The 12732-nt window shown below is 38.6% G+C and overlaps 2 protein-coding genes across 2 annotated transcripts in view; one reads left to right on the top strand and one right to left on the bottom strand.

The window, feature by feature from the left end:
• LOC137274446 (amidophosphoribosyltransferase-like) overlaps positions 1-3679 on the bottom strand; it is a 16084-nt gene extending 12405 nt beyond the window's left edge. The window contains exon 1 of the mRNA XM_067807627.1: positions 3474-3679. The gene's annotated coding sequence lies outside the window, so the exon portion shown is untranslated. The remainder of the gene's footprint in view (positions 1-3473) is intronic.
• On the top strand, positions 3408-12732 carry LOC137274450 (multifunctional protein ADE2-like). Its single transcript, XM_067807632.1, has 8 exons — positions 3408-3978; positions 5050-5247; positions 6053-6231; positions 6735-6942; positions 7713-7882; positions 8446-8623; positions 9285-9443; positions 11938-12732. The coding sequence occupies exons 1-8, from the start codon at positions 3966-3968 to the stop codon at positions 12099-12101; spliced, it is 1269 nt and encodes a 422-aa protein (XP_067663733.1). The 5' UTR covers positions 3408-3965; the 3' UTR covers positions 12102-12732.

The following is a 12732-nucleotide window of genomic DNA, read 5'->3' as shown; positions in this document are numbered from 1 at the left end:
CTGGTTGCTTCCCTTATATTGCTATCAGTGGATATCGATCTGATGTTACAGCTCATTTCCTAAGTAACAGTAGTTGAAATATAGAGAGTTAATTATATAAGAGACTGAATGGTAGGATTAACCCATGCTGTGCTAGAATAAACAGTAACGATATGGCTCACTTGGCACCTAATAGCTAATTTAGGCTTGCCCTCCAATTGTTCAAAAGGAATCACTGGATACTGAACACATCTACGTTAAAAAGGGGGGCTAATTAATTAATTCTGCTTATAAGGTCTTAAGAGAATACATGTCTTAAAGTTCCAATATCACAATATATAATTTAATTAACTATATCTTTGAAGGGCACTTACAAGTGGAAAGCATAAGACAAGCCAGATTTATGGTCCTCAACTTCTTTATTGTGGATAACATAGTGTTATAAACAATAAAGGGGTTGAGGTCCATAAATCTGGCTCGTCTTATAATTTAATGATTAAGACAGTGTGTTGTCTTCAGGTCATGAAGTGTTTCTTGTAAATTGTTTTGACTCTTTTGGCTATTTGTTTGATTGACAAAGTATAAAACAACATAAACCCAGCAAACTAACAAGAACCTGAAAGAAACTAGGAACATGCTCATTTCAAACTACTGGATTAAGTAACTACAACTTGAGAGAACAAACAAATCTCCTACATTTCTAACTGAGACATCTCACTGTGATAATTCAGGTTAAAATAGGACCAATGTCTGCCTTAAAATAGGACCAGTGTCAGCCTTATGCATTGGCTTTGTTTATAGTGTCTCGCAGTATTCTGACCTTGTTTGTGTGTTGGTACCCTGATAAGTATTCATTCAGAAATAAATCCAGTTATCATCCAAAAGAGGTTTAAACACTATTTAACAACAGAAATCAATGTGTGATATAGCAATGTGTGCAAAATTTGATTGGTCTTCAGAAATTTTCTCAGCTTGATGAGCTACTGAAATTCAAACAGTGATATTTTTCATGCACACGTTTAGTTGATCAAAGAAAACTTAAGTTCTCTCCAGTTTGTAGGCCATAACATACACTTAAATAACATAATATCCATATTGAATCAAGGTTGTGTTATCAAAGCTGCTTTCCTTCATCTTATTTAAGTAGCTGTAGCACTGTGTACTTCAAGCTCATTCTTATTGACTTGAATTCATATCTTGACCAATCATGAGCTCTCTTACTTTACAAATTTTGACTACTTTTGACAAATATTGAGGGGACTATGGAGTCTTTGTATTGTCAAAATTGTATAAACTGCATGACATATATTTCTGAAGGTGGAAAACATTTTGCCGACATATTACACAGAAAATAATTGACACAGGGAAAGCAAGCAAATACCAAAGCATGAATATACTGTTAGGAATTGGTTGGTTAGTTTGTTATTTAATGCAGCACTCAGCAACATCCCAGCTATATAGTGGAGTCGAATTCCACTAGTGATGGAGATCAGGATGGTGATGGTTGGCAGGAATTTGAATTTTGTTTCAAAATGGCCACTTCAGTTTGTATGGCGAGTGATGCGTTAAACAGCAAGTATCTTAAAGGCAAACTAGACCACTATGACATTATTCTACACATTGTTGGAATTTTATCATGATGACACAGACAGTGAATGAGAGGTTTTTGTCTGAAAATCAATCCCAATCATAAAAAAAAAGAGAAGAAGCACAAGATAAAAGCTGCTGACTGTTTTTCTCTTAAGGACATATCAATCATGCGAGAGCTCCACATTTCCTCATAACAATACTGGTCACATGAGGATGACCTCTCTTAAAAAAACATGTACTCTTGTACATGTACAGCGGTTACAGTCCAGTGGTCAGAGACCTTTTCACATCCTTACACACTGTCAGAAAGAATTAATACTATCTGTGCAATGTACCACAGACCGTCTGTTTCCTAAGATCTTAGACAATAGCAGAAAATGTTCTGAAACAAATCTACACCTGACAAACTATCCTGGACCTACAATGGTTTAATATTCCTTTTTGGAAGGTAGCAAGTTGGTGATGGATTTGACTATTTCGTTAAATATTATATACAGAATACTAAACAGCCTTCTATGCTTTCGCTCGTTTGATACCAAATCAATAATTCATTTAATGGAAAAGGTACTGCATGGAAGTGAATTTAGCATTCTGTTTATAACTCTGCACCCAGTAACTACAGTGTGATGAGTCTTAGCTTTCTGCAGCTCAAGCAACATTTAAAACCATTGGACAGAGATGTTGGTATTGTGCCATCATAACTGTAAACCATTATGATGTCATACATATACTATGATTTTAATAGCGGTATTACACTAGTGTTATGCTGCTGTAACAATATTATACTGCAGTATCTTCCATAGGCAAGTAATCAACTATTTTTTCAAACGTTAAAAGGTATATATGCCATTTGTCCAGTATCTGAACGAATGTACAGGCCAAGTCTGAACACTATTAGCCCAGTGCACAAAGCATTTCAATTGTCTATATATAAATATATCATGCACACCTATTGACATGACTTTTAAAATACTGAAAAAGCATGATACGTGTAGACATATAACCCTCAAAATATGTTCATCATATTTAGATGTTTCAAGAAAATAATTTCTTCTAAATAAATAAATAAATAAATAAATAAATAAATAAATAAATAAATAAATTTTTCACAGAAAACAGTTCTATTTCATGACATAATGTTAACTTGTTGGCAAGCTTTATTTACATCCCAACGGAACAGGAAGTTTCAGAATTCTGTCAGTGTCACCATCCACATTCATTGCACCAGCCACGTGAGCCAGTAGGAATACAGTGTAGTGACTAGGAGAACCAAATTACCCCGACATTTGTTCAGTTGCACTACTTACTTAGCATGACCTGGATGATTGTTTGTTTAATTGGTTTTTTTCTGTTTAAATCACACTCAGCAATATTCCAGTTATAATTGTCTGCACACTGACAATTTATAATGAAGGCTGAACCAGACAATCCAGTGATCAACTGGGAAAGCATCATCTACATAGACTGGTTATGATGACACTTGTATAGATAATGAAAATCTGGGCCAGACAATCCAGTGAACAACAGTATGAGCATTGATCTACCCAAATGGAACAGTATGTGTCAACAAGTCTGGGACCACCTGATCCCTCTTACATTATGTCAAGGCGCTTTGTGACCAGTGAGTCTGAGGTCATATTGGGACACTAATGTAGTCTAACGGCAAGATGACATGCTGTGACCTAAAGTTGAAAGGTTTGACAACATTCACACATGCATACTTGCTGGTAAATCGAAGTTGTCATGTGAAACAAAATAATGTGTACAGAAAATATATCCATGTATGAAAAGCAAAGTGGTGTTCAGAAACGATGGCTAGATCTAATACCATGTCGTTCGACAACACGTGGTTAATCTGCATGAGTGATTTCAAACTCAATTTAGGAAACGATATCAATACTTACGTCTAAGTTAAGAAATCGCGGTTGACAGTGTCAATCAAGTTTGTCTACCACCGCAGAAAACGCCAACAGAATGAGATGGAACAACAGATTCAATCGACGACCCCCCAGCCACACTCTCCCTCGCCATAAGGCTTTAACATACGGCTGTTTTCAGATCGACATTTCATGGTTCGCTGAGCGCTGCAGTTTCATACCACGACCGGACTAATTGATAAGAGATATTCATCCGCAGTTTAGCTTAACGTTAAATATATGTTTATTGTATTATTATTGTGATAATTTTTAAAAGACAAATACTGTTAACTCTCATCATTTGCTCGTAATTGTAGACATCTTATTTTTCAATTGACGTTTATCTCGGAGCTTTATCACTTTGCGGATGTGTGACGTTGTGACACGCCACACCCACGTGTAACAGTGTGTTTATGCCTTTTGTGTTCTGGTGCATTTAGACGTCTGATTTCAGTAATCTGAGAAAAACTTCATACCATCATGTCTGGAGATCGTGAGTATTTGTCTGAAGATGATGTCTGAATTCGTCTTTGAAGTTGTCATCAACAGTAAACAATGTTGTTTTCTTCCAAATTTCCCGCTACCTACAGCGGTATAGTGAGGACGACGAGGAACGGCTGGGCTCCATGTTAGCATAGGCTGAACCAACACGTGTATTCCTGAATATACGTATTAGGTCGAACAGTACATAAAGACACATGGGCACATTTGTTGTCTCTGTTATGAAGCAGATCCTCAAGTCACATATTTGAAAATACGAAATATTTGTATTTTAAAACAAATTTATCGTCAGACATAAATTTTGTCAACTGTTGTAGTGTAAAGGTTCATGGGTTAAAGATGCTTCTATTACGACTTAAACATAAGTGATCACTGATGTTAATTTTTCGCGGGACGGGTTATGGTCTCTGATTTTCCGGGCAGAAATAGTGTCAGACTGACAATAAGTTGTTGCAATTTTTCCAAAGTAATGTTTTTTTGCATAAACTTCACACATTCATGAAAATCAGTAAGAAGTATTAAACATGTGTTACAGAGAATATATTGGTGTGAATATTCATAGTCTTTTTAAAAGTGGTTGTATATGTAGCTTATGTTAGATTATATTTAAGATTACACTTACTCAGTAGAGGAGAGGTTTTCATATGTTTTGGGTTGGTTAGCAGTTATTTGGGCTGAAGGGGTCGTTCAAGTACTACAGAAATGTACCCCAGGTACCTGTCTGTAGACAGAAATGTACCCTAGCCAAAGTAAATGTACGGAAACGTACCCGGTACCCTAAACAACAGGCAAAGTCCACTTTTCTCAAGCCAAAACCGAAACCGGTTTGTGGTGTTGTTCCAGATCACCTGACGTCAATTGCTTTCTGGGCATTAAAAATTATTGTAGAGCTGGAGTTATACAATGAGCAAACATTAGATACGAATGGCATAAACCTATCTTGATTTTGAGGTACATGAAATGAGAAGGTTATTTTTTATTAATACAGATTTGATCCTGAGTACTATGTATTTAATAAATCAGTAGTGTTGTGGCACACGTGGAAATGGAACTCTCCTTTCAGAACTGAAGCTTGGAGAGAAGGTTATAGAAGGCAAGACAAAGATTGTTACAAGTCTGGTAGATTTCCCCAATCAGGTCTTGCTTCAGTCGAAGGATCGGATCACTGCTGGAGATGGGGCACGTGCTCACGATATGGAGGGCAAGGCTGCAATCTCCACAGCAACCACAGTGGCCCTGTTTAAGCTGCTGAATAGTGCTGGTAAGTATACATATGGCTGTACATCTCTGTGAAAGTAGGCAACAAATATTATTGTCAAACTGATTCCTAACTTTACACAGTGACACGCAAGTCCCAAGTACCGATGCTTGCATGTGGTTAGACATGTCATGTTGTTCTCCACAGGGGATTAATTGTTGGGGGTTCGATTCCCCACATGGGTACAATGTGTGAAGCCCATTTTCTGGTGGCCCCTGACGTGATATTGCTGGATTATTGCTAAAAGCGGCGTAAAACTTAACTCACTCACTCACTCACTCACTCACTAATTGTTGGGGTTTTACACATCTTGTACGTGGGCATCCAGTATGCACAAATGTAGAGAGTGGTGAGAGAAATGCACAATATCATTCACTGTATCCATAAAACATCTAAGAGTTTGATAGTTTCTCTCAGAACAGTTACTTGCATCATTTCACCTATGAGTCCACATGATCAATGATTCATTCTAAAGAAATCATCAAAAATTACAGTTCTCTAACCTGTTTCTTCACAGAACCTTTGTATTGCCTGCAAGGACCCTTGTATTGCCTGCAAGGACCCTTGAGACTAATACTGAAGGGGCCCTGGGACCCCCATGTTAGGGAGTCGAGATAATACCCTGCATCGATACTCATGCTGTCAGTCACGAGCCTGTCTGAACTTGCTGATCTTTGACATCAGATTGTTTGATATTGTAATTGTCTTTCTTCATTGATTGTCATGAAGTGTAAACTGATCAGACAAATAGTCCATGACTTTGGTTTTGTTTGCATATATACAATGTTCACAAATGTTTGTTTTTCAGGTATCAAGACTCACTTCATAAAACAAAACAATGAGACATCTTTCATCGCATACAAGTGTAGCATGATACCAATTGAGTGGGTCACTCGGCGTGTCGCTACAGGGTCGTTCCTCAAGAGAAATGTTGGTGTGAAGGAGGGTTACAAGTTCTGCCCCCCTAAACTAGAGACATTCTTCAAGGTAAGTTGGTGTGAAGGAGGGTTACAAGTTCTGCCTCCCCTAAACTAGTGACGTTCTTCAAGGTAAGTTGGCGTGAAGGAGGGTTACAATTCTGCCCCCCTAAACTAGAGACATTCTTTAAGGTAAGTTGGCATGAAAGAGGGCTACAAGTTCTGCTCCAATAAACTAGAGACATTCTTCAATGTAAGTCTTGTTTGTCAAAGACTGTTTGCCTAATGCCTGTCAGATTAAGGAAGTGGTCTGTTACCCAAGTCATGTGAAAGTCTTTCCTGTTAGATCTGATACTATTATACCATACGTTAACACTGAATTTTTATTTATAAATAATTTCACAGACAAGTGTGGTCTTTTCTGTCGCAGACTGTATTCTCATGTTTCATAGAGTCTTTGAATTTGGAGGTTAGCTTTGTGACTTAGCTCGTTGCATGTTAAACCTCCTGTGACCACACCTCACCAATACCATGTAATGAAAGCAAGATTATATGGATGTCCCACATTTACAGGATGATGAGAACCATGACCCTCAGTGGTCGCACGAACAGTGCCTGGCCGCCAACATGGAGGTGGGAGGTGTGAAGATAGGGCGTGACGAGATAGACATAATGGGCAAAACAACTGTTGCTATCTTTGAGATCTTGGAGAGATGCTGGGCTTCTTTGGACTGCAGTCTGATTGATATGAAAATAGAGTTTGGCGTGAGGTCTGACACAGGTGAGGAAGACAGGAAGAGAACACAAAATTTGAAGATAGAAATGATGCAATTTTTTTTATCAGATTTTTTACTGTTTTTGTAAATATGTATCCAAAGCCATGAAATTCTCTTTCTCTGTATGTACTCTTACCGTGGCAGCACAACACACCTGAGGTTTATGTGCAGCTGCAAAATTCTATGTGTCAACAGAGCTGCTTCCCTTTGGCAGACAGTAGCTTATGATCTCTGTAGAATCCTCCAGTAATTGTGCTTTGTTCTATTTTGGGTATGTCAGAAAACAATTACCACAAATGTTGATTTGATCATAGTGTAATGTTTACAACAGATACTCCTTTCAACAGGTATGAAATTCCATGAATGAATCTACAAACTCAGTGGATATTATTCTGTTCTGTGATAAATCAACTAATTAGATTATATGAATGCTTAGAAAAGTTGGATTCTAAACCAGTATACAGTGTGACATTCATGTTATCGTGTAGACTTCCTCCTGTTTTTCAAGTTTGGGTCTTGATACTGTCCATATTCAGAAAGCTTAAGAAGTCTTGCATCCATTTTAGATTTAGAACAGTAAGTGTCATTTGATTTTGACATGGTAACCAGTGAGCTCACAATGGTCTGTGTCTACAGAGCATTGTGATGCAATTTCATTTTATCTCCTCTGAGATACCCCTTGATATCAGCTGTACCAGATTTAGATCATAACATTTGTCTCTAATGTTGCTGATTACATCCCTTACTTCATTCTCAATGTTATGATATATTACAGGTGAGATTGTTCTTGGCGATGTGATTGACAGTGATTCATGGCGACTGTGGCCTGCTGGCGATCGTCGCCTGATGAAGGACAAGCAGGTTTACCGGGAACTGAAGGAGGTCACCCAAGAGGCGCTGGACACAGTCAAAAGGAACTTTCAGTGGGTGGCTGAGAGAGTTGAGGTGAATAACAATAGAGCTTGACAAACACTTTATTGTATGATTCTAGCTTTATACCAGCAAGGTGGGGATGTGTTCAAGTGTTAAGGTGGCAATGAGGTTAGGTGTCATGTCATCACTATTGTTTTAAATGCGACATGCTACTCTCTGGATTTTGATACACACTGAGGTTGCCTAGTGGTTAAAGTGTATGCTTACAATGTGTGAAACCCATTTCTAGTCTCTCCATCATGATGTTACTGGAATATTGCTTAAAGCAGTGTACAACCACTCTCACTCACTCACGATATTGGATTACTTAAGATATTGGTAACATTTGGCAATACACTGGCTCAATTCTTGCTGTCAGTTTTCATCTTGTTTTACAGACGATATCTCTTACATATACCATGATGTATGGAAGTGCATGGACAAAATCAATGCTCCAATGCCAAATAATTATGATTGTTATCATTATATTTTTCTCAACTTCCTTCATTTCGGCAATCATTCAGCAACCTTTTAGTCCCTGTGCAGACAGTTTGTACAAAATGGCTGTCAGAATTTCATCTGTAGTACCTTTTCAGAAACTGACACCCAAGCCCCATGCGCGTGCAGTAGTTATCATGGGCTCTCCTACAGACAGTGCGTTTGCGGAGAAAATCAAGACAACCTGTGCTGCTTATGGAGTGCCGTGTGAGCTGAGAGTGTCGTCTGCTCACAAGTCGACAGATGAGGTGCTTCAGATCCTAGCCGACTATGAAGGTAGGCATCGGTAAAGGTTTATGATATATCATCCTTGAAAGAAGAGGCGTAGGTCATCAATCTTCAGAAAACAGATGGTCTTTTGTTTGATTTCATGGCTAAAATTGTGCAAAAATATGTTAAGATGGTTTTTAGTTTTGAGTGTGAACTGAAAATGACTGACATTACAGCTATATACGAGCAACAATTTTGAATGAAATGTTTCATATCACCTGGGGCGATGGGGTAGCCTAGTGGTTTAAGTAATCACTCATCACACTGAAGACACGGGTTTGATTCCCAACATGGGTACAATGTATGAAGAACATTTCTGGTGTTCCCTGCTGTGATATTGCTCTAATATTGCTAAAAGTGGCGTAAAACTAACTCACTCATTTCACATCACCTCATCAAAAATCATTGAACAGTGATCCTATCTTTATTGAACCAGGTATATGTCAAGAGAGAAAAACTCTTAACATTGTCTTTGTTCTGTAGAAACTAACCAGTGATTAATCCAAGAAATTCTGACTGTAGATTTGTATTTTGATTTCTTTAGAGTATTTGCTGTTACAACTGGAGTTTCATGGTGATTGTTATGATTACCTATAGCACTGAAGTTTGACAGTCAATGTTTTTTGTATGTCAAAGCTTCTTCTGAAATGTTTGTTCCTGTGTTTAGGTGAGGGTATTCCAACAGTATTTGTAGCTGTGGCTGGAAGGAGCAATGGTCTGGGACCGGTTTTGTCTGCCAACTCTACATGGCCAGTGATAAACTGTCCCCCAGTCACTGGGGAGTGGGGATCACAGGACATCTGGTCATCGCTACGGTTACCATCAGGTAGGATTAATTCTCTTGCAGTTTCATGAATCCTTATTGATTCAGGGTATGACTGTAAGCAGATGCAGCGAGGTTTCCCTTTTCCAGACAATGAGATGGCCCCCTGCTCCTCGACCCACTTGCATCTCAACTTTAAGACTCTTTAAGTCTATGTTAGAATGTCAGATCACGTGCCTGATTTTCGCCAGTCACAGTCCCTATAGCAGACTGTGTAGAAAACGCGTCATTAGAAACCAGTTTTATCCAATGAAATCGCTTCTTACAACTTTGAAAATAGTCTCGGCAAGGGTGCAGTCAATCGCAGATTTTGAACGATACCCACCATCAAGCGAATTGCCTCCCAGCGAGTGGAAAGCTTCTGATAACGGAAAATGGGCGACTATATATACTATTTAAGATATCTTTTTATGCTAATTTTCTGATTACGTAAATATGACAAAATAGCAGAAAAGGTACGGAGCTGTTATGACATTTCACAGTTGGAAAAAAACGTTGCCATATTTTTCATACCCTTAACCACTGGATTAGATGTTTAATTTTTATTTTGCGTCTTATTTGTTCCCCTGTCAGTGTACGCTGTTCCTTTTTACTACTGGAAACCATTTTTTCCACACACAATGATTACCATGTGCTACGACTATAGGTAGTTAATGGGGCGTGACAGTGTGCGACTGTATCAGCCAATCACATGGCATGGCTTGATCTGCATATGCGCAATGTGCTAAAGTCTATATCTAGATGTGCCAAGATGTTGTTTTTAACTGCAATTATATTAAAGTTAAAAGGCAACTTAATACAATGAAACATTTACCGGCAGCAGGTACCGATGGCAGTTGAAAATACCGGATCATCCCGTTGGTCCTTAGGTTTTACAAAATGAATAAACTGTTTGAAAAGATAAAAACAAAAATCAAACTGATCAGCTCATCCTTTCAAAGACAAACTTTGCACCCTTGCCCTAACCAAAGGCATACTCTATGTTTTGTCCCTTCCTTTTCATGGTAAGATGTTTGCTGTTAATGTTATCAGGGAAAGACATAAATACATTTGTTAGTATATAAATCTGATATTTTTAACTTACACTACCATAGGTCTTATGCTTATTACCTCAAGCTTTGCTTTAAAGAGATCAGACAGTCATTTATTTGCCATTCTATGAGAATGGTTGCCTCATGAATCGACAAGTGTACAGGAACAGATGTGACAAGATCTTCACTCTTGCGCAAACGGTCTTTCCAAAATACATTTTACTTCAAGCATGCTGCTTGACAAACAATTTTTGGCGTCGCTCTTTTGGTTTTGCTTTACTTCGTCTATTAAAGTTCACATTTGTGTTTGGTAGGTATGTTTTATGTGTCTTCAGTCTAAGTAAACTTAGTCTCAGTGTATTTCGTTACACTCCACCACTGAGTCCAACAAAACCTAGTAGAAGGTCACGTCCGGTAACCTTTGAGCGACCAATGACCATCCAATCAAACGTGAGACGGTTAAATTGATTTAACCAATCATACAACGCCTACTATTTAGGGATCGGAGGGACTTTCAAAATATTCAGGTCACTGACACAGCACAATTCAGATGTTGCTAGACAAACAGGTGATAGAGACAGTGCTGGATCACCAGCAGTCCCCAGGGTTCTACTGACCCATCTTTCTGGTTCCCAGAAAAGATTCAACCAACATGAGAATGATCCACAACATGCCAGTCTTCAATGGCCTTCACCTTTTGGGGGCAGCTCACCTCAGGATGGTGTCCCTGTAACAGCTGCATGCATAGTTTGCACCCAGGGTCTTGCTGGCAAGCTTCTATCCCCAGGATACAAGAGTAGCCACACCCACACAGTCAGCTACACCCCAATCCGACTCGGTTTCATCTGCACGGCTGGACCATCTGCAGAAGGTTCTTAAGGTTACAGGGTTCTCCATGAAGTCCAAGCACCAGTTGAAAGCTTCTCAGTTTGTGGCAGAGTTTCTCCTCCTCTATGGCAAAGGGTGCGGAATGTTGTCACTCTCTGGCTGCGGACAACCATCCAGGCCACCTACAATGCAGAAGGACTCCCTCACCCAACAACCAACAGTCTGCATGAAATCAGGGCCCTGGCTTCGACTATGGCACGCCAAAGGGATTGTAATGTGCCAGCTATTATGGAAGGTTGTTTCTGGAAATCCTCTGCTGAGGGATCTGGCTGTTGAGGATGTGCAAGGACTTCAGTCTTGTGGTCCTCTGGTGGTTGATCAGCAACTCACCCGATCTACCACCCACTAAGTAATTAATTCTCCTCACATCTGGTATTAAGGTTAACTTACTCCTGAGGCGTCTTTGTTTTCCTTCGGGTTTAATTGAAGGCAGGCATTCTGGTAGAATGTCAAATCATCGACTGCCTGATCTCTTTTAAGTGGAGCTTGGAGTAATGGGCGTAAGACCTAAGTAAGAATTTAAATACACATGTATCTAAAATATTTAGATTTTGATAATATTCACTCTCTTTTCCCAGGCCTTGGGTGTGGAACAGTCCTATCTCCTGAAGCTGCTGGTCTCAATGCTGCTCAAATTCTTTCCTTGTCAGATCATATGATCTGGAGCAAGTTGCGTGCAAAAAAGCTCAACACATGGGTGTCACTGAAATCAGCAGATCGCAAAGCAAGAGATGACAAGTAATCACAAAGTATAGTGCTGGATGTAATCGCACTTGAAGTCCCTATCAAGATGTTGTTTTACATATTCATCATGGATCCAAGAGGAGACAACTCATATTCAAACAAATCAAAAAATGCAAAATAGTTTCATATATCATTAACCTATATGAATTTAGATCACTTACATATAGTCCTCACATAATATTGTTTTTCCTGTATCTGGAACATCTTTATGTTGTGTATCTGAAAATTGTTGTTTTGTCACTGAGGTCTTGTTACTGTGGTTTCATGACAATACATTCCTTTTGTGTAAATTTCATCTGTTGATTTGACTGCCATTACAATGCATCATGTATTTCTGAATGAGATTATTTTTTCTTTGTGGTCATGTTTCAAGTTTCATGTTAATAGACTCATCACTGGTTTTTCATAGGACACATGCACAGGTGAGTTTTTTTGAAAGTTCATATGCTGATATTATTAATAGAATATAAATATTTGAAGTGTTGTATACATGGAATGGAATAAATATTTGCAGGAAAACATACTGTTCTTTATACCATACTTGATCTTGTGACAAGTTCACCATATCCACCTTTGTCAAGATGGTCAAAATGGCTCAAATAAATTGCATAAAGATACCTGGAAACAGT

This window comes from Haliotis asinina, chromosome 2 (genome assembly GCF_037392515.1).
Source record: "Haliotis asinina isolate JCU_RB_2024 chromosome 2, JCU_Hal_asi_v2, whole genome shotgun sequence".
Classification (NCBI taxonomy): domain Eukaryota; kingdom Metazoa; phylum Mollusca; class Gastropoda; order Lepetellida; family Haliotidae; genus Haliotis; species Haliotis asinina.
This window is presented reverse-complemented; position numbering and strand designations above follow the sequence as displayed.